At 34.5% G+C, this 26,689-nt stretch overlaps 2 protein-coding genes across 6 annotated transcripts in view; one reads left to right on the plus strand and one right to left on the minus strand.

Annotated features, from left to right (window-relative positions):
- Positions 1–26,689, minus strand: part of HECTD1 (HECT domain E3 ubiquitin protein ligase 1) — a 93,644-nt gene that overhangs the window by 30,828 nt on the left and 36,127 nt on the right. For all 5 annotated transcript variants that reach the window (XM_038544397.1, XM_038544396.1, XM_038544398.1 and 2 more), the window contains exons 11-23: positions 20,748–20,886; positions 20,387–20,557; positions 14,686–14,908; positions 13,905–14,168; positions 13,711–13,787; positions 9,665–9,799; positions 8,749–8,895; positions 7,637–7,731; positions 6,472–6,577; positions 3,977–4,111; positions 2,937–3,076; positions 2,326–2,649; positions 84–250 (exon numbers count right to left, since the gene is read on the minus strand). In XM_038544397.1, coding sequence (XP_038400325.1) covers positions 84–250; positions 2,326–2,649; positions 2,937–3,076; positions 3,977–4,111; positions 6,472–6,577; positions 7,637–7,731; positions 8,749–8,895; positions 9,665–9,799; positions 13,711–13,787; positions 13,905–14,168; positions 14,686–14,908; positions 20,387–20,557; positions 20,748–20,886 — 2,123 coding nt within the window. The remainder of the gene's footprint in view (positions 1–83; positions 251–2,325; positions 2,650–2,936; positions 3,077–3,976; positions 4,112–6,471; positions 6,578–7,636; positions 7,732–8,748; positions 8,896–9,664; positions 9,800–13,710; positions 13,788–13,904; positions 14,169–14,685; positions 14,909–20,386; positions 20,558–20,747; positions 20,887–26,689) is intronic.
- Positions 10,900–13,530, plus strand: LOC111096979 (60S ribosomal protein L36-like). Its single transcript, XM_038544416.1, is given in 2 exon segments — positions 10,900–11,089; positions 11,091–13,530. Coding segments are annotated over 2 exon segments (318 nt in total). The 5' UTR covers positions 10,900–10,933; the 3' UTR covers positions 11,253–13,530.

Below are 26,689 nucleotides of genomic sequence, written 5' to 3' on the forward strand. Positions count from 1 at the left end.
AGTAGAAATTAGAGAATTATAAACAAGTCACATTTTATAAATAGATTTGTTTTTAAGTTAAAACCCTGCTATCATCTCTTTACCTAGCTGGTCTTCACATACTCCATTTACAGTGCCATAAAGTTCGAATCCAGATAGTGACAGGTAATGGGTTTGTCCACTAGCATTCTTTCCCATCTGTTTAATTCTCACATGTCGCCACCCTTGTTTCTCATCCTTTGGTGGGTCAAGAGGCCAGGTGGCTGTTGATCTGTAATGTGTTAGGGAAAAAAGGACATAATGTTTTAAAACAGATGAAAAAGATGTTTAAGCTGGCGAAGATTTTTTACATAATAGAGACCAACAGAAAAAATAAATCAACTTCCACATTCAGTCTGTTACTGAATTCCAGTGTTACATAAGAATCAAGATATCAAAGGACAAAATCAGCCATCAAGAAAATAAGTTAAAAATGAAATGGTTAAATGTACACAACTAATGACTCATAACTTTAAATGATTTATGATTGATAAAATCCAAAGAAATAAAACAAGAAATTTTAAGGAAAAAAAAAAAAAAGAAATTTTAAGAACAAGTATTTTTTTTAAAGATTTTATTTATTTATTCATAGAGACACAGCTAGAGAGAGAGGCAGAGACACAGGCAGAGGGAGAAGCAGGCACCACGCAGGGAGCCTGACACGGGACTCGATCCCAGGTCCCCAGGATCACGCCCCGGGCTTCAGGCGGCGCTAAACCGCTGCGCCACCGGGGCTGCCCAAGAACAAGTATGTTCTTAAGATGAACAAGGTATTTTAAAATTCTTGCAAAGCTTAAAATGATATATTAAAATATTAAATTTAAAGCCAGAAAATATTATTTACTAATTCTAAGGTTAAGGAGCTCCTTCCATACTCTGTCAAATGCAGAAAGTAATTTAACTCCATGCCCCATATTCCCCTCAAAATGTACCATTGTTCAATTAAAACTCAGGACAGGGGGATCCCTGGGTGGCGCAGCGGTTTGGCGCCTGCCTTTGGCCCAGGGCGCGATCCTGGAGACCCGGGATCGAATCCCACATCGGGCTCCCGGTGCATGGAGCCTGCTTCTCCCTCTGCCTGTGTCTCTGCGCCTCTCTCTCTCTCTGACTATCATAAATAAATAAAAATTAAAAAAAATAAAATAAAAAAATAAAACTCAGGACAACTTGAATATTAAAATAAATAATGATAAAAACAGATTATAATCCATTTAATAGGAAACTCTGATCTTATACTGATATAAATAAATTGAAATTTTGCTGAGGAAATATTTATGTAATTTCAAAGAATCTCCCCCCACCAAAATACTTATTAATTACGAACAGGAAAGAAATACCTTTATAGTGGAGAAGCCTGGCAGACACCACTTTATTAAAATAAGTATCAATTATGAGACTAAAAAATAAAATAAAAAAATAATAATGAGATTAATTAGAGATGCCTGGGTGGCTTAGCAGCTGAGTGCCTGTCTTTGGCTCAGGGTGTGATCCTGAGGTCCCAGGATCGAGTCCCACATCAGGCTTCCTGCATGGAGCCCGCTTCTCCCTGTCTGTGTCTCTGCCTGTGTGTCTCTCTCATGAATAAATAAATAAAAATCTTAAAAAAAAAAAAAAAAAAAAAAACTCAGTAGAACTAAAATTTTTATAAATACAATTCTCTCGGGGCACCTGGGTGGCTCAGTTGGTTGAGCATCAGACTCTTGGTTTTAGTTATCTCGGGGCCTGGGATCAGCAGCGTTGAGCTCTGCGTGAAGTAGTGACTACTCCCTGTCCCACCCCCCTTGCACCTTCTGCATGCATGCTCTCCCTCTCTCAGGTAAATAAATAAAAATTTTAAAAAGGAATATAATACTTTGTTTTTTTAAAAAAATATGGTCAATATATAAAATTTAGAAAAAGAGACATATTAAAATAAAAATTGGAAGTTTAACCAAAATTCTATAACCAGCAATAGCTACCACTAATTCGTAGAATATACACATATATCTTATGCATATAGAGTTTAGAAAACACTAATCCCATTTTCTGTGTTTTTATTAGCATGCTATAGATACATATAACTATATATTAATTTCTTTTTAAACAAACAGGCTCAGTGTTCTACTGTTATATCTAAAGCTGTTAAAAGTTTTGATAAAATTATTTCAAAGTTTTAATACCTCATAGTATCAAGTGACATTTTTAAAAAGAAAATCTTGCTTCAATATTTCACACACACACAAAAAAAAGAGCTCTAAGGGCATACAGTTATAAAAATAAACAAGCTCTTTACTGAGTTTTTCAATTTGCAAAGACTCCTCAACTAACCCTGGTTCATTGAGACTGCAGTCATCAACATGCGTATACAAAGAAGTCCAGTTCTGTCCATCTTTGGATACCTGGAAAACCCAATTTCTCAGTGCAGACCTTCCATAACCACGAGCATGACGAAGTGTATATGCTGACGGTATCACCCAGAGACCCAGATCTATGGCAAACCAAGCATTCTTATCATCATTGCTATGACAATTTAAAGCTGAATTATCACGACTTAGTATGTCTTCTAAACGGCCATAAGGTAGATTTCTTCCTTCTGAAGATGTAACTACTACAAGTCCATAAGCAGCTGGATTTACCCATTCATATGCAGTCCTAAATAAAAGAAAAAAAATCAGCAGTTCACACTATTAAAATAACTGTATTTATTTATAGTAGCTCTTTTCCATATAAAATTGTATTAATTTTTTAAATCCTAAAATTGACAATTTAGATATTTTTTTCTTCATAAAAAGTATCTCAGATAGTCTTATTTTCAAACTGTAAGACAAAATTCCTTACACTGTAAGATACTCAGAGTGGTTAATAATTTTATTCTTAACTACCTGAAATTCTTTTTTCCAGATGAATGTTTTCATTCTACATTAAATAGCATGACTTACTTGGCATTCGTCCCAATCCAGTAAATGATTCCATTTTCATCAAAATCATGCTGGTGTCGAAATATAAAATTTTGGCCTTCTCTTAATTTTCGAACAAAAACAAATGAAGATCGGTCAAAATCATACCACTGCTTTGCTACCTACACCAAAGAAAATACAGAAGACACCTTAATAATGCTATTTTCAAACGCACTGCCCACTTTTTCCTATCCCTTTAATGTGACTTATTTTAAGAGTTGATTTACTTATAAGAGAAAGAAAGAGTGCATGAGGGTGGAGGAAGAAAGGGAGAGGAAGAAACAGGCTCCCCACTGAGTGGGAGCCTAATTCGGGGCTCGATCCCGGGACCTTGACATCAGACCTGAGCTGAAGGCAGAGGCCAACTGAGCCATCCAGGTGCCCCAATGTGACTTATTTTGTCACAATAAAAACTCATTAGAGAATATCTGGGGAAAAATCTCATGGTGGTTTCCATGTTCAGTGAGGAGTCTGCTTGAGATTATCTCTCTCCCTCCCCCTCTGACCCTCCCTCCCACCTTATATGTGCTCTCTCTCAAATAAATATATAGATAAATCTTAAAAAATATATTATGGAAAAAAACAGAAAAACACAAATTTCTACAACCAAAGCACCCCACTACTAGTATCATAGAGTATTTCTTTACTCCATAATTTCAACAGACAGGCTGAAACAACATTTGATCATATCATACCTAAATTTTTTTCCCTTACCAGTCATTATACACTTTAATAGCTATATAATATTCAAATTAATGGACATAAGTATTAGCTTGATATTCCTTTATTGACTGTCATTAGGATTTTGTTCACAATTTTAGTATTACAAATGACTAATAAATATTTATAATATATAAAGATTCTTAGAGTCCAAAAAAAGGAATTACATGGTCAAAGGGGGTATTACTATAACTCTCCGTACAGATTTCCGCAAGTACTTTTATTTTTTCTCAAGTACTTTTCTAATGGATTGAACCATAGCAGAGAATGCCTATTTCACCCTGGCCTTGCCAGAAACTCACCATTTTTAAGAGATATTGTTCCAGAGATTCAACTGTAGCTAAGGGTTCCATCTTCAACATCCTGCCAGTCCTGTCTATCAATGCAGTTTCACCAGGTGCACGTTCCAACCGAAATCTTAATCTTCTAGTGAGTATCTGAGCAAAAATGATAAAACTGCTTCAGAAAGCACCTTGGTTTTTCTCTTAGAATTGTTAAACTGAGAAGTGTTCTCAATAGTAATTGAGAATTATAAAGTATAACCATAGAAGAAGGATCAATGTCTATTAATTTTTTTTAAAAAAGGACCACTGAACAAGTGATACTGGTTTTCAAGAAAGAAACAGTGTTAACAACACACTTAGAATTTCTATAAACAACTTCAAATATACATGGTTTAAAGAAATCATAAAACACTAACGGAAGTATTGCATTGCTTAAAAGTTGCAATTTTCCAGGTAAAGTTATAAAAAGTAGCAAATTATTTAGCTAATTTATTCCAGTAAAGATAGAATATATTAAAACATCTATGGCCGATAAACTTTTTTTTAAGGTAAGCTTTACATAAACCCAATGTGGAGCTCAAACTCAACTCTAAGATCAAGAGTCGCATGCTCTACAAATGAACCCCCATGGCTAATCAACTTTTAAAAATACAAAATAGCCTCCAATCCAATACAGTTTTGAAGCAAGTATGAAACTAGCAATTTTAGGTAGTTTCAATGCTGTTTAAATCTTCACTAATTCCTATAGATACATAATTAAATACTTAACATGGGCATGTGGATAGCAATTTAGATTGCAAAATTACCAGAGGACACGTTACCAGCCTTCCTATCATTTTTTGTTACACAGTCTCTTAAAATGGGCAGTGAATAATAAAAGATGTTGGTGCTCCTAGGACTGTATAAGCGAGGAATTTTCCAGTCTTTGAGACTTATCTCTGCCTCATTTACTTATCAAGGACAAAGCCCTGGGGTGCCTAGGTAGCTCAGTCCGTTAAGCTTCTGCCTTTGCCTCAGGTCATGATCCCAGGGTCCTGAGATCAAGCCCTGCACTGGCCTCCTTGATCAGTGGGAAGTCTGTTTCATCCTCTCCTTGCTTGTGCTCTCTCTCTTTCTCCCCCTCAAATAAATAAGTAAAATCTTGAAAAGAAAAAAAAAAAAAGGATAACCTTAAAAAGGATATACTAGGGCTCCTGGCTGGCTCAGTCAGTACAGCATATGACTCTTGATCTCTGGGTTGTAATTTGGAGCCCCTGTTGGGTGTGATGATTACTTAAAAAAGAAAATCTTTAAAAAAGGGAGGGAGATGTGCCAAAATGCCCTTTGCTCCTCTTTATTATTCTACCTAAAATCCAACACAAAGTAGACCTCAGCATCATGTTAAATATGATTCCATGTCAGGTACACTAACATATTTTAACTACCTGGACAAGTTCTCTCCTCTGGGAATCTAGTGGCTTTGGCTAAGATTACTGGATTCTTGGGGGGTGTGGCAAAATTTTGGGGGGTATGACAAGATTTTTGTCTTGAGTAACCATTGTTTTGGCAAATACAGATTCTTAGTCACTTATTAAGGGCTCTATTTTTTAAAAATATTTTATTTAAATTCAATTTGCCAAAGTACAGTATAACACCAAGTGCTTATCTCATCAAGAATTAAAGGCTTTATTTAAAAGAAATGATTCCATGCAGAGCAAGCAGGATAGACTGAATAAAGGCAAGATTCAGGCGAAATGACATGTAAGGAATACTAAAGTAACCTACAAAAAGATATAATAAAGATCTGGGTTGGGATATTCATACAAAGAGTATTTGTTCTATCTATTCATATCTGGATACCAGCTGCTAACACAAGAATAGATGAATAAATGAGTATGAATGTAAACCAAAAAACATTTAGGAGAAAAACAAGCTTTTTATAAAACTCATAACAGATTTCCTAAAGAATCAATAGGAACAGCTAAGAAAGGCCACCTGGCTTTAACAAATGACATTAAGAAAGCAAGGTAAATGACTGGGTGATGGGCACCGAGTGGGGGCACTTGGCGGGATGAGCACTGGGTGTTATGCTATGTTGGCAAATTGAACTCCCAATTAAAAAAAAAAAAAAGAAAGGGAAAAAAAAAGGTCCTTCAAATATTTTCATACTTTTTCATCTATTAATACACATATGTATGAAAGGACTTAACTTGTAACTCTAGAACAAAAGGACCCCATTTCTTTTCCTGTCTTTTCCACTATTAAGACCTCTTTTTTTACTTACCATGGGCCAAATATGATTTATTACATTTATTGAAAATCCACAGCAATTTGATTATATAAAAAAATTAAAATATTAATAATTCAAGTCATTAAAAAACAATCAAATGGCATTAGGTTTATAGTCTTTAATGTGTAAGCATAATGGTTAGTTATTACTACAATATGAAACAAGGTTTTTCTTTTCTTAAGAAAAGTAAAAGACTTCTCCTAAATGTATTCAGCAATAGTAGCAACTGCATTTTCATGGTTACCTGCAAGTTATATGTGGATCCAGGTGTGTCATACAAATGAAGAGGTAGACGTTCAATGGACTCTAGTACAGCTATTAATTTCCGAATTAATGCAACTGCTGGTCGACTACAAAGAAAAAAATAATTGTTCAGAGCGTTTATATAATTTCATAACCAAGTTAATACAGAAACTGCATTAACTAACATCACAGGTTGGGTACAACTCCTACTTTCTTTAAATTACTATATACCCATAAAATATAGTAATTCATTTAAAACAGTATCCCAAATTAATGAAATGAATTTCATTTATTTTAAAACCTCAGTCACATTCAAAAGTAAATAGTAAAATAAACCTTCATCAACCCAAGACACAGCTTCAACAATTATCTACTAATAACTAATTGATTTCTATCTGTATCCCTAACCCATTTCTCTCTGTCCAATATATTTTGAATATCAGAGAGCATATCATTTCATCCAGAAATATTTTGAATATGTATCTCTACAAAAAAAGAATTCTTAAAATACAAAACTCTTATCATTATTACACCTAAAAATGAATTAACAATTTATAATTCATCAATAATAAATTTTATTACCCAATATCACCAAATAGTTAATCAGTGTTCAAATCTCCACTTCTGTATTAAATAGGTATCTAATTTTAATGTTTTTAAGTGTAGTTGATATACAGTGTTAAATTAGTTTTAGATATACAACAAAATATCTAATTTAAGTGGTCAGCTGCATTCATAACAGACATGTAATTTTTCTTTTATTCCATTAGATTTAAAAATTCTTCAAAAAAGGCCTTTACGGGCCCCGGGGTGGCTCAGTTGGGTAAGTGTCTGCCTTTGGCTCAGGTCATGATTGACCTGACATCATGGGATCGAACCCAACATCAGGCTCCCTACTCAGCAGGAGAGTCTACTTCTCTTTCTCCCTCTCCTCCTGCTCATGTGTTCTCTCCCACTCAATCACACTCTCTCTCAAATAAGTATTTAAAAATAAAATGCTTTAAAAATCTTTTCCATTATTATACATTTAAAATACAAAGCTAATTTTTTACTTAATTACAGAGTTCCTATTTTGAGTGGAAGCACTGTATTAGACTCTATTTTAAAGGAAGTATAACAACTTTAAACACTGCAAACATCAAATTAAAAGAAAATTAGTGATTTACCTTTCATCATCTTCATTTTCACTAAAAGCTGTTTTAAAAACATTTATTCTTTCTACCAGTTGACTACAATCTTGTTTCATATCTAAATCCATGCTCTAAAAAATAAAAATAAAAATAAATCCATGCTCTAAAAAAAATTAAAAAGGTACAAAAAGTATCTTAAGGCTGTTACCAAAATTTATGAAAAACACACATTACAAAGATAAATGTTAACATATTATTACAAAGTTATCAACATAATCTAAGTGAAATCATTATTCTCTTTCAATTAAAATTCTTTTTAGTACTATATAACTAGTAGATCACAGCTAATATATAGATTTTTTTTAATATAATGGGGTAGCAATTACATGGCTAAATCAGCTCCTCTCAAAGTATAGTATGCAAGATGATTTCGGATTATTTACAAATGAACATTTTTCATTTAACATTTTAATAAGTGGAAATTATACAAGTGGTAAGATTAATGAAGGGAATATACAATGTAAAGAAGTTAAAGAGAATTTTAAAAGTGTATTACTACATATACTAATTAAGACCAAAAATTAAACTGGGAAGTAGAACTAAGAAAACTTGCACTTTTTATTCTTTTGTTAGAATTTGTTGTAAGTATGTTTCATTAAAATAAAGAGATTTTTAACACAATAAAGAGATATTAAAGGTAGATTAAGTTGAAGAGAAATATAAGGTTATTAGCAAATACTTGTCAAATAGCTACAGTAACTTCCAAAACAGTTATGGCTCATAAATCAAGTTTAGGCAAGTAATTTAAGCACTTAAGAAGGTCTACAAATTAACTTCATTTTATGAAGAAATCAGAGCAGTGACTAATGTTAAAACTTAGACTAAAGTAAGTATTTTGTCAAACAAAATCCAGAATAAATTATAATTGGGAAACTCAAAAATATAAACACACTCAATTATTGTATTCAACTGGCTCAAACTAATGATACCACATAAAGGATAGAAAAATTATAAATATTAACATTTATTAACTTGATTTTTAAATATTTCTTGATAAAACAAAGTAAATACTGCTTTGCCAAAAGTGTAGTACAAACAACTGTCAAAAGTACTTACATAATCTGTTCTGTACTACTTCAGAAACTTACATTGTTTAAGACAGTAAGAAGTGCTTGCACCAATCCACTACTGCACATTTCATATGGTGAAATTGTGTTTTCATCCTTCAAAAGTACAATTAGATTTTCTAAGGCTGTCTTCATTAAATCTCTCCATGTGTTCTCACTCTCAATACACTAAAAGAAAAGAAAAATTTTAATGAAGACAAAAATAACAAAAAAATAAACAGGTCTTAATATACTTAATTTATCACATCAATTACCAAGATAATAAGTTGGATATTAAATAAGAATAAGAGATTCAAATTATTAATGTAAATTCTATCTTTACTAGGGTCAGAAAAAAAATTTTTTTAGAGAAGGAAGAGGTAGGGAGAGTCAGAAAGGGAAAGAGAGATTCTTAAGCAGGCTCAATGCTGAGCGCAGAGCCCAACACAGTGTTCAATCTCACAGCCCTGAGATCATAAGCTGAGCCAAAATCAAGTCGGGATGTATAACCGACTGAGTCACCCAGGCACCCTGTGCACAAAACATTTTGTAAGGAAAAATTCTAAGTATTTTAGGCTTTACGGGCTAATATGGCCTCTGTCTCACTTACTCAACTCTGTCCTATAACCATGCCACCAAATGCCACCAAAGCAGTTACAGACAATATGGAAAAGAGTGAGCATGGCTATGAGCAATAAAACTACTTTTAGACACAGTCATTACATTTTCATGTAATTTTCATGTATCAGAAAATACTACTCTTACCTATGATTTGTTTTAAATCATTTAAAAACCATTCTTACCTCACAAAGCCATATAAAAATAGGTGGCAGGCCTAATTTAGCCCATAGGTGATAATTTGCTGACCCCTCATCAATACCCAAAATATAAAGGATAAAGGGGGGAAAAACTAAACTGAGATCAATGTGTCATAAAATCTAGAGGCTGAATAACATACTTGTCTATTTGTATGAAGTTCCCAAGATGACTCTAACTGAGTTGCTATGTTTCTGAGTGTTACCACTACTCCACGAGGCATGCTTTCAACAGCTTTAAAGTGGTCGTCATATAAATCTCGAGCCATAGTTCGTACCTGCAAAATTAAAATTGCAAATATGAATTTCCACAATTAATACTTTTAACAAATCTTTTACCTACATAGACATGTGCAACTTTTAAAATTAGGATTTTTGGGCAGCCTCGGCGGCCCAGTGGTTTAGTGCCACCTTCAGCCTAGGGCGTGATCCTGGAGACTCAGGATCGAGTCCCACGTCAGGCTCCCTGCATGGAGTCTGCTTTTCCCTCTGGCTCTGTCTCTGCCTCTCTCTCTCTCTCTCTCTCTCTCTGTGTCTCTCATGATTAAATAAATAAAATCTTTAAAAAAAAAAAAGATTAAGATTTTTGTGCCATTAGCAACTTCCAAAAAAATGTTACTACTTCTACTCATATACGTCAAAAGGTTCTAATGGCTGGAAAAGAGTTAGCACATTTAAGCAATATCAAATAAAAGAACTCATAATCTTAATTTTTGGTATATTTAACATTTTTTTTATTTTTTAATTTTTATTTATTTATGATAGTCACACAGAGAGAGAGAGAGAGGCAGAGACACAGGCAGAGGGAGAAGCAGGCTCCATGAACCGGGAGCCCGACGTGGGATTCGATCCCGGGTCTCCAGGATCACGCCCCGGGCCAAAGGCAGGCGCCAAACCGCTGCGCCACCCAGGGATCCCAATTTTTGGTATATTTAAACCTTGTATTCATATGCCAAAGAGGAGCTTAATTCATTTAAATCCACTTTAACAACATGTAAAAATTAACTTCTTTTTTTTTAATAAAAGTAACCTAATTACAGTAAACGAATTAGAAAATATAAATAAGAAAAAAAATTAAGCAACCTGTAATTCAATCAACTACAGTTGAACCTTTTTAACTTAAAAACCTAATTGGCTTTTATTCAATGATCCCTGAATTAGGCAGCTTTCCATCTAGTGAACAGAAAGGAACTCACCTAGATTTGAATCTTTTTAACATTCTGGGGTGTACTTTAAGTTTTATTCTTTTTTCTATGTATATCATTCACACAAAGTATATAGGACACTATATATATTTACATATTTAATCATAAGGAAGAATGACTACAGTTAGTTTGGGCACTAGTCACCTCTCATTTAAATTAATGTTATTTCAGCTTTTATGCCTCTTGAACCATGGAGGAACAGCAGCCATGGCTCTGCGCTATCCCACCACCGTGGCCTTCAACAAGGAACACAAGGTGACTATGAACATGAGTGAACCAAGGAATAGCCATTGCCATGGGCACCTCACCAAGCACACCAAGTTTGTGCAGGACATGATCTGAGAGATATGCAGCTTTGCCTCATTACCAGCAGCATGCCATGGAGCTACCCAAGGTCTCAAAGGACAAATGTACCCCCAAGTTTATCAAGGAAAGAGTGGGGACACCCATGTGTGCCAAGAGGAAGACAGCAGAGCTGAACAATGTCCTCGCAGCCATGAGGAAAGTAGCAACCAAGAAGGACTGAACCCCTCCCACTCTGTACATAAGAAAGCCTTTTTGGAACTTGAAAAAAATGAAAATAAAGATAAAATTTAAATTAATGTATCCCAGGCTTGGGTCTGACAAAATTTAGTACATACAGCCTTTAAAATTATTTGCTTAAATAATCTAAATTTAGGACTTATATAATTTCATTTAAATCACAAACTAACCTAGCATAACTCTAATAGAAAAAAAAGAATTCACTCCTGAAATGACTTTATAGTACTTTTTCATTCCATTTTGGTGTGCTTTTCAGAATCAAGAGGAAAGTAAGCTCCGAATATTAGACAACACTTAAGAAACTATGCATTTATGAAATAGTATTAATAAATTAAAGTGAAGGTTAAAATTAATAAATTATTTTTACCTAAAATCAGTATATTTTGATATGTACTACTTTCATCCCCAAAGAAAAGCCACACTGTCAATGAGTTATTACTGACTTTAAGAAACGGAATCAATAATCACGTATTTTTTTAAGAATATATTTTTTAAGAATAGGACTGAGACTATATTCTCTATGATTTACTTCTTCTGTATTGTGAAGTTTCAGTTCCCTTTGAATTTGGTTGGTTAATACAATCTATCAGGAATTACAAGAAATTTCTGAAATCGCTCAGTGGGAGGTTTATAAAAAATTACAGCTGCTCATTATTTGAGAATTCTATATTTGTGAATTCAACTACTCACTAGTATTTATTTGAAATCCCCAAATCAATACTTGCAGTGCTTTCATAGTCACTTGTGGACATTCACAGTGCAACAGAAACTTAGGAGCTGCCTCATGTGCATGTTCTCATGTAAGGTCAAACAAGGTGAATGCTACCTTCAAACAAATGTCATATTTGTGTTAGCTCTCTATAAACAAATGTCCTCTCCACACTCTATTTTGCGTTATGCATTTTTTAACATTTTTTGTGGTTTTGTTGATGCTTGCATTGTTTAAAATGGCCAACAAAATTAGTACTGAAGTGCTGTCCAGTATTCCTAAGCACGAGAAGAAGGACATGTGTGTTAGGAAAGCTTCATTCAGGCATGATAGTGCTACTGGCCAAAGTTCAGTGTTAACAAATCAATAATACACATTAAACATGATGTCTTTAAACAGAAAGATACAGAAGATTATGAATGGATCAGTTACAAAAATGTGACCAGAGCCTCAAATGAACCTAACCCTGTATTTCCTCTAAGAGCAATGGGTGGTTCAGTATTCACAGAAGCTTTACATAATACAACTACTGTGAATAATGAAAATGGACTGTATTTAGTTCAAATTCCTTTTAACATCTAATGGCTATCTTCAACTGAGATAATTCTTCCTCAAATGCCCGTAAGATACCATGAATTAGAAAGCACTTTTGACCTCACATTCTTTTTAAAAACAAAGAAGCAATCATGAAATAATAAATATAACTACAGAGGTAGTTTATTTATTTAGATATATCTATAAAAATAGTTCATTTATTTATTTAAATATTTTTTCCCCAAGGTCTAGCAACTGGAAATATTTTGAAGATGGCACACACATTAACAAATAGAAATGAAAACATAAACACGTTATATATAACTGCCCCAAATAAAGTCTACTACTACTATTTCTAAGGCTAAAGCCATAAAAAACACAGTAACCCCCCAAACCCAAACACCTAAAAGCACTCTTCATATACTGCACGAAAAAACTATTCTATGTAATTGTACAGGTAAAATAAAAATTTCTGCCATCAGAAAATACTGAATCTAATTATAATTGAGATTTTCTTTTTAAAAAATGAAAAATAAAAAAATAGATATAATAAAGATGGAAATAACACCAGCTTATATTTTTAAGTAATTTCTACATCCAACATGCGGCTCAAACTTAAAATCCCAAGATCAAGAGTCACATACTCTATGTACTGACCCAGTCAGGTATCCCTTGGCCTTATTTTGAAAAAAACAACCCATACTTAACAGATAGAATTTTAAAATTATTATTGTGATTTTGAAGGTGGAGTTAGTACTCCTATATCTTTTTGAAACAGTTATTTCATCTAAGATGACCATTAAATTAAACATCAAAATATCTGAATATAGAACCAGGCATTCAAGTTGCTTTATCATAAAGTATTTTAGATCAGGATTGTGAAATATAATGATGTATTTTCAATCCCACTTAAAGCAGGAGTTCAAAGTTTTTGTGACGTTAACAAGTCAAATCATTTACATTTTACTGTCTTACAAATTTTAATGTTTTACTGTTGGTGTTTAGCATGTATATAAAATTATAGGTAAATATATATGTATTGTGGAAAATAAAATGATGAGCACAGAAAAATAAAATGTTAGATTAGGGTAACTTGTGTTATCTGGCTCAATTTTTTAAATGCTTGCAATATACCAATGAAACCTTACCAAGTCAGTATAAAAGACAAAAAAAGAAAAAGCAAATTCCACAAATATACCTTTTGCTTTGTCTTTTCTAATTTAGATTTCAGTTTTCTGCCTCTTTTACCAGTCCAACCAGTCACAAATTCTGAACCTTAAAAAAAAAAAAAAGGATATTTCAAAGAATTTATTTTATTGCAATTTAAGATACTCATTTATTTTTTTCTCATTTATTCTTATCTGATAAACTTATATATTCTATATAACTTACCCAGAGAAGTTTCTGCAGTAAATGAATGTTTGGTTCCTCTATTAGATTCAAATACAAAACCAGGTAAATCTTCTTTCAATATTGTTGCTTGCTGACCATCTGAGTTATGAATAGCAATTTCTCCTTCTTTCAAACAAGTTAGTGACCAATTCCCTACAGTGAGTTTAGTGGGTCCTGGTGCTGAGAGTATAGGTTGACTTGAAGTAGATGGCTTTACTTGGCCTCGAGCTCTTTGTAACTTCTCTAAGAATTCACTTCTGCTTTCTATAAAGACAAAATGATTATTTTAAAACCTTATTATTTTCAAATATTCCTTTTTTTTATAAAAAGAAAACTACATATTGGAATATCTATTTTATATAAAAAAACTTAATTAGCAGAGTTTTATTCTTTAGTGTATGCTCACTGGTGTGATATATTTAGGTTCAGGTATAAAAGTAATCCTACAGCCATAATTTTTTTTAAAGTATAAGCCTTTTGGAAAAGACAACTTGAGACAGCTTTACACACATACAATTCATCATTACATCATAAGAGGTAGCTTTAAGTAAAAGATAAGAGAGATTAAAAGTAGATAATAGTGCTATTCCTTATCTCATGCAACAAAAGGGTATCTCTTAAATGCTTCCATGATACAACAGCTTTTCTCTGTTGGTATTCAACAAACTGGACATATGATTACCAAAAATGTGCTATTCTATGATGCAAAAATATTAGCAGAAGAACAAATCACCAAAATTATACAAACTTGTAAAACATTTTAATAGGAACAGAATATTACCTGAACTATCCGATCCACCTTCAGGACTACCACTTGAATACATGGTGGCTAGTTTCCCATCCAAGATAAATCTGAACCATCCATTACTGCCATTAGATAATTCCAAGGCTGCTGCATCACTCCATATATATAAGCAGTCCCTTCCCCTAATGATTGACCAGTCTCTCCAATGATATGGTTTACCCTGCTGCAGCTCTTTAGCATCCTCCTGTGGTTCATCCTCCTAAATGTATAAAATTATTCAATGAAACAAGGGAAGTAATATTTCAAATATTCACAGGTTTTTAAAAATATGTCCATATATCAAATTTAGAATTAAAACATGCTGGATATAATATTCAGTTCCTATAGTTTAATATGTATTTTGATTCAACTCGTTACCTACAGATAAATCTTACAAGTCCTAAAAATGTTAAGAAAGTCACATAAATAATGACCTAAGCTATAACATTTCCAGGTATATTGGTAGAGAAGACCAACAGATTAGGTCTACACATAACTAGCTAAATACCAAGGACTCTGGTAAACTCAGCACATCTCTGGGCCTAATTACTTGTAAAAAAAAAAAAAAAAAAAAGGATATTTTCACTGGATCAATTTTATTCAATCCTAGAGGTCCAACACACTCACCAAAGATGCTTCTTAGGAATAAAATGTAACACCCTACCCTTAGCCAAGTGAATCAAATATACTGGATCATTTCTATAACCATAAAAAGCTTTTATAGCATGTTTAAAAGAAAAAACAATTTGTAAATATTGTTTTCCTAGCCTGACATCTTGAAAATTTTTGTGTTGATATTTAAGTATTGAAAATATTCATCATAAACATATATGAACGTGGTATGTGTGCACATGCATGTGTGTATGGTAAAGCACTTTTTTGTTTTCAAGATTTTATTTATTTTAGACAGAGAGAGAGTGAGCATGAGGAGGGGTAGGGGGTAGAGGGAAAGCGGACTCCTTGCTGAGCAGGAAGCCCGATGCAGGGTTCAATCCCAAGACCCTGAGATCATGACCCAAGCCCAACACAGATGCTTATTGCCTGAGCCACCCAGATATCCCTGGGTATAGCACTTTTAAACATCATAAAAATTTGTTATACTTAAAAAAATGTAAAACATTTTTTTAACACACACAAAAAAACAAGTAATTAGCTTAAACACTAAAATAAGATTGTAAAATACAGATTCCAAATTTTTCTATATCTAAGTAATTGTGCTCTAGGCCATGATGGGTTAACAAGTACCAAGACTTGTTTATCCACTGTAAACAACAAAAAGCTAGACAAAATATATGAAAAAGTGTCTTCAAACACTGGACAATATGCAACAAAGGACCATGATCCCCCAGAAAATAAAAACAAGTAAGGTAAGCCCCCTAGGTCCAGACACAAATTTCTGGCTAAGGTCTTAAGAAGAGGGAACACAAAAAAGAATCCAGCAGTATGATTTCAGGAAATAGAGGTCTGTGTTTTAAGAGGCAAAAGCATGGGATGCCTCGGTGGTTCAGCAGTTGAGTGCATGTGCCTTCGGCTCTGGGCATGATCCTGGAGTACCGGGATCAAGTCCTGCATCAGGTTCCCTGAAAAAGCCTTCTTCTGCCTCTGCCTGTGTCTCTGCCTCTTTCTTTCTGTGTCTCTCATGAATAAATAAACAAAATCTTAATAAAGAAGAAGAAGAAGAAGAAGAGGCAAAAGCAAACATATGGAGGATGAGTTCAAGACTAGGTACCCAAGCCAAAAAGGCCTCTAGAAATCTGCAAAGTGGTCACCATGAGTGTACAACAAGTACTAGACCACTAATTTCCAGGATGATACTCCATAAGGTTGGGCAAAGAACAAATGGAAAATTATAAGCTGAAAAATTCCCAGAGATCATACAAGGTAGTCAGACAATTGTATTCCAAATGCTGAAAAATTTCCAAATTTGATAAAAACTGTAATCCCAAAGATCAAAGAAAATTAAACAATCCCGAGCAGGGCTGGACATTCAAATGTGCACACATATACAAGCACACCAAGGACAACAAAGCATAGGAAAGTCAAATTGCTTAAAATCATAAGAACAGCCAGAGGAAGAAAAAGATGTTGTTAGAATAGATTATGTTATGTACCAAAGAATTAAGATGAGAAATAAAGTGAATTTCTCAATGGAGAATATGCACATCAGGTGACAATGGACCATCTCTCAAAGTGCTAGAAATGATTAGCCAAAAGTCCTTGTAGGCACTGAAAATATCCATCAAAAATGAAGGCCAAATAAAATATTTTCAGACAAAATCTCAATTTTCTGGGTTGTCTGCTCATTTTCTACGATTTTTATTATTTAGAGACAGCACAAGTAGAGGGAGGGGCAAAAGGAGAGACAGAAAGAGAGACTGAATACCTCAAGCACACTCCACACTGAGCATGGAGCCCAACATGGGGCTTTATCATGACCTGAGCTGAAACCAAGAGTCAGACACTCAACCAATGAGCCACACAAACACCTAGTCTTTTCCCTTTCCAAGCAATGTATCTTAAAGAACAGAAGATTAATTTTGATAAACTATAATTTACTAATGTTTTTTGGTCCTTGTATAGTATAACCTTTTTATTATTTATAAGTAATCTCTATACCCAATGCGGTGGGTAAACTCACAACCCCGAAATCAAGAATCAGATGTTCTTCTAACTGAGCAGCCAGGCACCCCATAGTATAACTTTTTAGGGTTCTATTTGAGAAATCTTTGTCAAGATCAAGATCAGTGAGATTTTCCTTTTCCACTAGAAGTTTTATAATGTTAACCCATACATTTCAGTCTATTATTCATTTCCTGTTAATTTTTTATGTGGTACCTAATGTATAATCAAAATTTCTTTTTTGTGTATGTATCTACTTCTTCAAGCATGAGTTTTTGAAAAGATCATCCTTTCCTCATTGAACTGCCTTAGCACTCTGGTTGAAAATCAACTGACCATGTATCCATCCATGAACCATTAGCCTGTCTTTATACCATTACACCACACTTTTTTGATCACTTTGTTGACAGCGATGGCTGTCCTTCAACTTCTTTTTGATGTTGCTTTAGCTATTCTAGGACCCTAGAATTTTCATATGAATGTTAGAATTTTCTTGTTAATTTCTACAAAAAGAATTGCTGGGGATCTGTAGAACTGTAACATATTTCTTTTTTTTTTAAAGATTTTACTTAAATTCAGTATAGTTAACATACAGTGTAATAGGAGTTTCAAGTGTACAATACAGTGATTCAATACTCCCATACAACACCTACTGATCATCACAAGTACACTCTTTAATCCTCATCACCTATTTCACCCATCCCCTTACCCATCTCCCTTCTGATAAGCATCTGTTTTCTATAGTTAAGAGTCTGATTCTTGGTGTGTCTTTTCCCCTTCTTTGCTTGTTTTGTTTCTTAAATTCCACATATGAGTGAAATCATGATATTTTGAAACTATTTCTTGAATAGAAGAATTCTAGGGGGATGAACTCAAATAACACCTTTTATTTTGTTTTGTAGTTAAATCCCTTAGATCTCTCAAGTAATTTAGGAATTATCTAAGGGCGCCTGGGTGACATAACTGGTTAAAGCTTACAGCACCCAGTTTCTGCTCAGGTCGTGAACTGAAGGTCATGAGATCCAGCCTCGACCTGGGCTCCACGCACAGCACAGAGTTCGCTTCAGATTCTCTCTCCCTCTGCCCCTCCCAACTTGTGCAAGCTCTCTCTCAAATAAATAAATCCTTAAAAAATTTTAAAAGTAATCTCTCCCTCTCCTCCCACTCTTGCTCACCCTCTCAGGATTCTATGATTAACCTCTCATACTCTACCATAACCTCAAAAATATTACCATTCTGTCACTAATATATAGAAAGCAATCACTAATTTAGGACTAAATCAGTGCTGGAATCAGTAGGGACAGATTAGGTATACTTAGAATTTGTAATCTAAGGCAAGAATTATCAATGGATACAGAAACTCATGGATATATATTTAATGAGTAACAGCATATTGACAAGCAGCCCCACAAATTACTTATTACAAAAGAAAAAAGAGTAACTCTATGATAAAGAAACCAAGCACAGATAAACATAACGAAGTGATCCAAGTTAACATCATTGGTAAGAAAGCAGATACGATGTGTGTCTAAGAGAAGACACATTATGCATTGAGATAATATAACATCTCCTCTGTAGTCATCTTGCTAAAAACTCACAACCTGAATCTAATCACATGGAAACACAAATGCAAAGAAGGGTCGCTGCCCAAATTAACTGGTCTGTCCTCTTCACAAATGCCAAGGCTATGAAAGCAAAAGGCTAAGTTCTCATAAACATGATAACTAAATGTCATAATACATGCTCCTGGATTGGATTCTGGACCAGGGGGAAAAAAAATACTATTGAGGAAACAGTAAATTTGGTCTTTGAGTTAGACATCGGTTTTTTGATGAAGTTTAGGTTTTTATTTTTTTTTTTTAGATTTTATTTATTTATTCATGAGACACAGAGAGAGAGAGAGAGAGAGAGAGAGGCAGAGGGAGAAACAGGCTCTACGCAGGGAGCCCGACATGGGACTCGATCCCAGGTCCCCAGGATCAGGCCCTGGGCTGAAGGCGGCGCTAAACCGCTAAGCCACCCGGGCTGCCCGAAGTTTACGTTTTTAAAAGGGGCACTATATATCCATCTTTCCTCAAATAATATTTCATTGTTTGTTTTTTACAGTAAGCTCCAGGCCCAGTAGTAGAGTGCAACGTGGAGCTTGAACTCATGACCCCAAGATCAAGACATGAGTTGAAATCAAGAGTCAGACATTTAAAGTGTCTAAGCCACCCAGGTGCCCCTTAAAGATTTCATTTTTAAGTAATCTTTACATCCAACACGGGGCTCAAACTTAGAACCCCAAGTTCAAGAGTTGCAAACAGAGCCAGCCAGGTGCCCCTCAAATAGTATTTCTTAAATGTGTGTACGTTTACACAAACACACACAGTATCTGTCTAAATAAAGCAAATAGGGCAAAATGTCAATAATTAGTGAATTTATAAAGAATACTCTGATACTCTATTTGTAATTTTTCTGTAAGTTTTAAATTTTATCAATATATTTTTTTAAAATAACGAAATTTCTGGGGGCATCTGGGTGGCTCAGTCGGTTAAGCATCCAACTCTTGGTTTTGGCTTGGGTCATGATCTTGAAGTTGTGGGATTAACCCCCACACTGGGCTCCACGCTCAGCACAAAGAGTCTGCTTGAGATTTTCTCTCTCCCTTCCTTCCCCACTCCTCCCTGCTCACACTCTTTTTTTCTCTAAAATAAATAAATAAGGGGATCCCTGGGTGGCTCAGCGGTTTAGCGCCTGCCTTGGCCCAAGCAAGGCGTGATCCTGGAGTCCTGGGATCAAGTCCCATGTCGGGCTCCCTGCATGGAGCCTGCTTCTCCCTCTGCCTGTGTCTTTGCCTCTCTCTCTCTCTCTCTCATGAGTAAATAAAACCTTTAAAAAATAAAAATAAATAAATAAATAAATAAATAAATAAATAAATAAATAAATAGAATCTTAAAAAAAATTGAGTAACCAAGTTTTTAAAGCTTATAATACTACTTCATATTGCCATTATTTTGTCAAAAGCCATCACAGGTTAGAACTAGATTTCCTCAAAAGAAATCCTATTCCTGATAACACTGCAATCAACATCACTCACTTTTTCTGGTTTTGATTCCTCTTCATTCTCATCATCAGAGGAAGGACCTGCCAAAGTTGATACTTTGCTGATTACACCAAGTCTTGCTAGCTGATCCAAAAAAATATCACCACCTTTATCTACCAAATCTCTTATGATCTGCAAAGCCAGCAAGTGGCCATCATCATCATCCTGGGAGAAAAGAAAAAGGAAATTAAGGAAAAATAATAAAAATAAGTTTAGTTGCCTGAAATAGACAAATGCAATAATTTCACAGACAAAAGGATTTACTGATATTAGGACAAAAGTGAAATTATTTTACTGACCACTGTCTAAAGGGAATTAAAGCTACAGGAGTTTCAAAAAAAGACAAAAATCTGACCTCTTGATCAAGGACCGTTGCAGTGATTTCCACTAGTACAGTAGGCAAATTGTGACCAACATCAGAATCACAAACTTCTTTTAAAAGTGCTTCAGAGCAAAAATGAATCATTTTCCTAATCAGAGCAAGACTTGCCTTCCTTAAAAAATAAAAAATAAATAAAAAAAGAATTTTAGGAAGCCAGGATAAGAACCTAAAATAAAACAAAATGCAACTATACATTAAACATAACAAAAACATCCACTGGTAAATTTTATATACTCTTGCTGAAAAGTACACTTAATAAAAGTATACAAAAAAATAAAATACCAGCACTAGTTTATGTTCATTTTTTAAGCAATTTCATTTATTTTCTATTGTTAAAATAGTGAACTAATGAACTATTAACTATTTAACTTTAAATAGTTAATAAACATGTGATAGGATTAGAAAATCAGTAAGGAATAATGCAATTACTAAGAAAATAAATTATATAAATAACTATCTTAAAATTTCCTATAACCCAAAACACAAAGCTGTAAGTTAAAACATCTGGTAGTTTATACAGATCAAATTTCAAATCTGTCTTTTGTCAAATTTAAGCCCACAGTCCTTATAACTATGTCATCATATAAACGAAAATAAGACATTACAGTAACTCCCATTCCCCTAAATATTTCCACTGTTAAAAATCTGGAATGTCTCCTTTTCCTTTTTATATTGCTTTGCTCAGAACATAGATACTCAATAAAGTCATTCAAACTACCCTCAGTTTTATAACAAGGAATCTGTTCTTTTAAAATAAACACATATCCACACACATTTAAATTGTAATAGACTAAAAGAAGAGTGGTCTATTACGTTAAAGACAACAGTTCATTTAACACAAATAATTCTGAGTATGTAACAATGTCTTAGGCACGGAGCTATAGGTATCATTAACTTTGAGATAACTTCCACAAGGATGGAGAGGCAAAATTGCTAATTAAGTCCAAGAAAGGCCTGTGACACATGTATTTTTTCAGCATGTGGTCCCTACTCGATGTATATCATAACACTCTCTAGCTGAAATTCGTAACACTATACATTCAAGGAAAAAAGTATTATAAATTCAAGTACATTATAGAAAATGGTAGGCAAATGGAGGGCAAACTGCTCTAACAGGATTAGTTCCTTCCAATTTTTGCTAATGACTATTTATATTTGATTGTCAAATCAGTATTTACATTTAGTAGTTTTATATTGCGATTTATTTCAATTAAAAGAGCATAAAAAGGGTGCCAGAGTGGCTCAGTAGGTTAAGCATCTGCCTTCAGCTCAAGTCATGATGCCAGGATCCTGGCTGGGATCGAGCCTCACATCAGACTCCCCGCTCTCCCTCTCCCTCTGCTGCTCACCCTGCTCTCTCGCTCTCTCTCTCTCTGAAATAAATAAAATCTTAAAAGCAAACAAACAAAAAAACCACAACATACAAATGTTTATATGTTGGGATGCCCAGGTGGATCAACGGTTGAGCGTCTGCCTTCGGCTCAGGGCATGAACCTGGGGTCCCGGAATTGAGTCCAACATCGGGCTCCCTGCAAGGAGCCTGCTTCTCCCTCTGCCTATGTCTCTGCCTCTCTCTCTGTGTCTCTCATGAATAAATAAAAAAATCTTTAAAAAAAAAAGTTTGTATGTTATATCTGTTACTATTATTCTAAGCCATTATGAGCCAGGAATCCTATGTATTTTAAAAACATTACACTTCCTTTAATCCATGCAACAAATCCCTATGAGGCAGGTTCTATTGGCTCAGTTTTAAAGATAAAGAAAGTGAGACAAAGAAAGTTAAGTACGTCTACTAAAGTAGACTACTAAGGGTTAATAAATTACAGAGCCTAACTCAAACTTACCTCTTAACTAGTACACTATGCATAATACCTTACAGAACATAAAGTTTTCCTTTTTTTCTTTAAGGCTTTATTTATTCATGAGAGACACAGAGAAAAAGGTAAAGACACAGGCAGAGGGAGGAGCAGGAACCCTGCAGGGAACCTGATGCGAGACTTGATCCCAGGACCCAGGGAACACGACCTGAGCCAAAGGCAGACACTCAACCACTGAGCCACCCAGGTGTCCCGCAAACTGATTTTTAAAAAGCCTATTAAGGGGAATCCCTGGGTTGCTCAGCAGTTTGGCACCTGCCTTTGGTCCAGGGCACGATCCTGGAGTCCCGGGATCGAGTCCCGCATCGGGCTCCCAGCGTGGAGCCTGCTTCTCCCTCTGCCTGTGTCTCTGCCTCTCTCTCTATCATGAATGAATAAATAAAATCTTTGAAAAAATAAATAAATAAAAAATAAAAAGCCTATTAAGCAACAACATGGATGACCTTGAGGGTATTATGCTAAGTAAAAACTGCCAGAGAAGGACAACTATTACATGGTATCACACATATAGAATCTGAAACAAAAGTCAACGCACAGAAACAGAGTAGGAAAGTGGTTGCCACCTGCTGAGGGTAAGGGAATTCTAACATAAGTTCTGAGGATCTGGGATCCCTGGGTGGCGCAGCGGTTTAGCGCCCACCTTTGGCCCAGGGCGCGATCCTGGAGACCCAGGATTGAATCCCACGTCGGGCTCCTGGTGCATGGAGCCTGCTTCTCCCTCTGCCTGTGTCTCTGCCTCTCTCTGTCTCTGTCTCTCTCTCTGTGACTATCATAAATAAATAAAAATTAAAAAAAAAAGTTCTGAGGATCTAATGTTATAACTATAACTTGTAGCACTGTATTGTGTAACTAAAATGTAGAAGAGAGCAGAACTTAAATGTTCTCACACATACACAAAAAAAGATAAACATGTGATAGATGTATTAATAACTAGATAGGAATAATTCTTTCACATGGTATAAATCACCATGACATACACTTAAAATATCCTATGATTTTAGGTAAATTATACCTCAGTAATTATACGTAACATTTTTCCAAGTTAGTTTCTTGAACACTGTGCTCTTTGGCTCATTTATTTAAACTGGCTCTTGTATTTTTTTTTACCAAAAATTTGTGCTGTTTTAAAAAATAGTACTCTTTTGTATTAAAAAAAATAGTATCCTTTGGTCACACTTGCTAACAAAAAAATACCAATTTGTTGGTCTATTTATTTGGATTATGAGTTTATATTATTGGCACCTTTTTGGCTGTGGGTAGTATTGTTTCTGTGAAGTAGTTTGTCATAGTTTTACATAGACTAAATTAAATGACAACTGAGATAAATTTAATGACAGTACTAAAACAAACAAGCTTTGAAAGACATTCTTATCAAATTCTGATAAACATTCAAAAACATTTTTTTGTTTTCCTAAAGCTTATTTATTTTAAATTCACCTAGAATTTGTTTAGATATACAGCTAAAGGATTAAGGTGATACTTTTAAAATCAAACCACAAATCATACATTCTAATACCATTTAATAATCCTCCATCTTTCAAATGACCTATGAAATGTCCACTGTAACACATTCAATTCCTATATATATTATTGGCTCTATTTGGGGGGGCGAGACTATTGCACTGACTTATAAACTCTCATGCTGGTTATCATAAAGATTTAATTACTTAAGCTTACACTAGATCTTCAGATTTTCCTTTAATAATCTCATCTTTGGGACAGCCTGGGTGGCTCAGTGGTTAAGCGCCTGCCCCTGGCTCAGGGCGTGATCCGCGGTCTTAGGATCGATTCCCACATTGGGCTCCCTGCTTGAAGCCTGCTCCTCCCTCTGCCTGTGTCTCTGCCTTTCACTCTCTGTCTTTCATGAACAAATAAATAAAATCTTAAGAAATAAAATAAAATGCCTATAACAGTATGTAAGTTTGTTCATAGCATATCATTCATTAAAAATAAAAGATAATTGCTATTCTGTTTGAAAGCCTTTTATTAATCTATCATCTGCTCTGAGCAGACACTGTGCATTATAAAATACTGACAGATAATGGCTAAAGTTCATACATACAGACCCGCCTTTAATTGTCTGACCAGAATATATATGTGGACTCTTCTAAACAAACTTTAAAATGAAATGGTAAAAAAATAAAATAAAAAAATCAGGTTGCAACCTATGCCTTCTTGTTTTTAATTTTTAAAAATATTGTTAAATAATTTTTTTAAAGATTTTATTTATTTATCACGAGAGACAGAGAGAGAGAGAGGCAGAAACATAGACAGAGGGAGACACAGGCTCCATGCAGAAAGCCTGATGTGAGACTCAATCCCCGGGACGCCTGAGCCAAAAGTAGACACTCAACTGCTGAGCCACTCAGGCATCCCTATTGCTAAATAATTTTTAATGAACTTTTTTCAAATACCTCTAAAATATTAGGCACTAAGACAACACTTCATACATATCTAATTTTTATTCTCAAACCTACAGAGAATTTAATGTAATTATTTTCACCTTAGAGATAAACCAATTAAAGAAGTTAAGTACCTTTCTCATGGCCATATATTTAGAAGTGGTAACCTTGGCATTTGGACCCACTCTACATGGATTCCAGAGTCTGACATCTTAACTAGGTTTATGCTTTCTTACCCGCCACAATTAAATGTGTCTAATTATCACCTGGAGAATTTAGGATTGCATATACTCAAACTAAAATTGTATTTAGACAATCATTGAAATATTTATTTCATAAGTACAATATGTTTATTATAGAAACTTTAGAAAACACAACGAAAAGAAGAGAAAAAAAAACCCACCTGTAATTCCAATCCTCAATCCTGAAACTTTAAGAGTGAAAGAAAATAACCATCTAGGGGAACTCGGGTGGCTCAGTCAGTTACTTACACATCTGAATCTTGATTTCAGTTCAGGTCATGAGCTCAGAGTCAAGGGATAGAGGAGTCCCACATCAGGCTCTGAGCTCAGCAGGGAGTCTGCTGGAGATTCTCTCTTTTTCTGTTCCCCTCTGCCCTTCTGCCTCTCCCCTCCATCCCCCAGCCCCCTGTGCTCATGCTCACTCACTCTCTAAATAAATCTAGAAAGAAAGAAAGAAAGAAAGAAAGAAAGAAAGAAAGAAAGAAAGAAAGAAAGAAAGGAAGGAAGGAAGGAAGGAAGGAAGGAAGGAAGGAAGGAAGGAAGGAAGAAAAGAAAAGAAAAGAAAAGAAAAGAAAAGAAAAGAAAAGAAAAGAAAAGAAAAGAAAAGAAAAGAAAAGAAAAGAAAAGAAAAGAAAAGAAAGAGAAAGAAAGAAAGAAATCATCTAATAAGGGACCTCTGTTATATAGTGGCATACTTCATAATTTTCTGATGACCTTATCACGAAGGTCTCCAAATATATCAGGATTCTTTTATTGGTATTACAGCTAGTCCTCTAAAATTTTCAGGCCAAACTGTCTTGTTCAAAATTGAACTTGCTCATTCTTCACAATGATTCTAAGTTTTATTAAAAAAAAAAAAAAGTGGCCCAACTAACACCAATACCTCTGCAGCTATTTGGGGAATAAAAACCAAGTATTTCAATGTTCACAGTGAATATTTTACTGACACTTTTCTCCTACTTAAAGCAGACTGCCTGCACTCTAATGTCAATTCCTAGGCCCTTGAATCCTACAAAACTACATGTTCTAAAGACTTCTTTAACTTAGTATGCCCAAAATCAAATTTCAATCACCCCATCAAAAATTTAGCACTCATTCTTCATTCCTTCCTTTCCCTCACCTCTCACATTTAACAGGTCGTCAACCCCTATACAACCCATCTCTCAACCTTCTGAATTTGTTCCCACCAGTCTAGCTCCCCAGCAACTGTTTGAAGTCCATACTGCAATGAACCCTTAAGTAGTTTGTTTTCATTCTTGCTCTCCCCCAGTACTTTTCTCCACTAGGCTGCTAATGCCATCTTCATAAATCACGAAATCATTTGTGACAACCTCAGAAGTATTTAATGACCCTTCTTTAACTGTGGAATATGGTTCATTAACACAGGCCACAAA

Source organism: Canis lupus, chromosome 8, assembly GCF_011100685.1.
Source record: "Canis lupus familiaris isolate Mischka breed German Shepherd chromosome 8, alternate assembly UU_Cfam_GSD_1.0, whole genome shotgun sequence".
In the NCBI taxonomy this organism is placed as follows: Eukaryota; Metazoa; Chordata; class Mammalia; order Carnivora; family Canidae; genus Canis; species Canis lupus.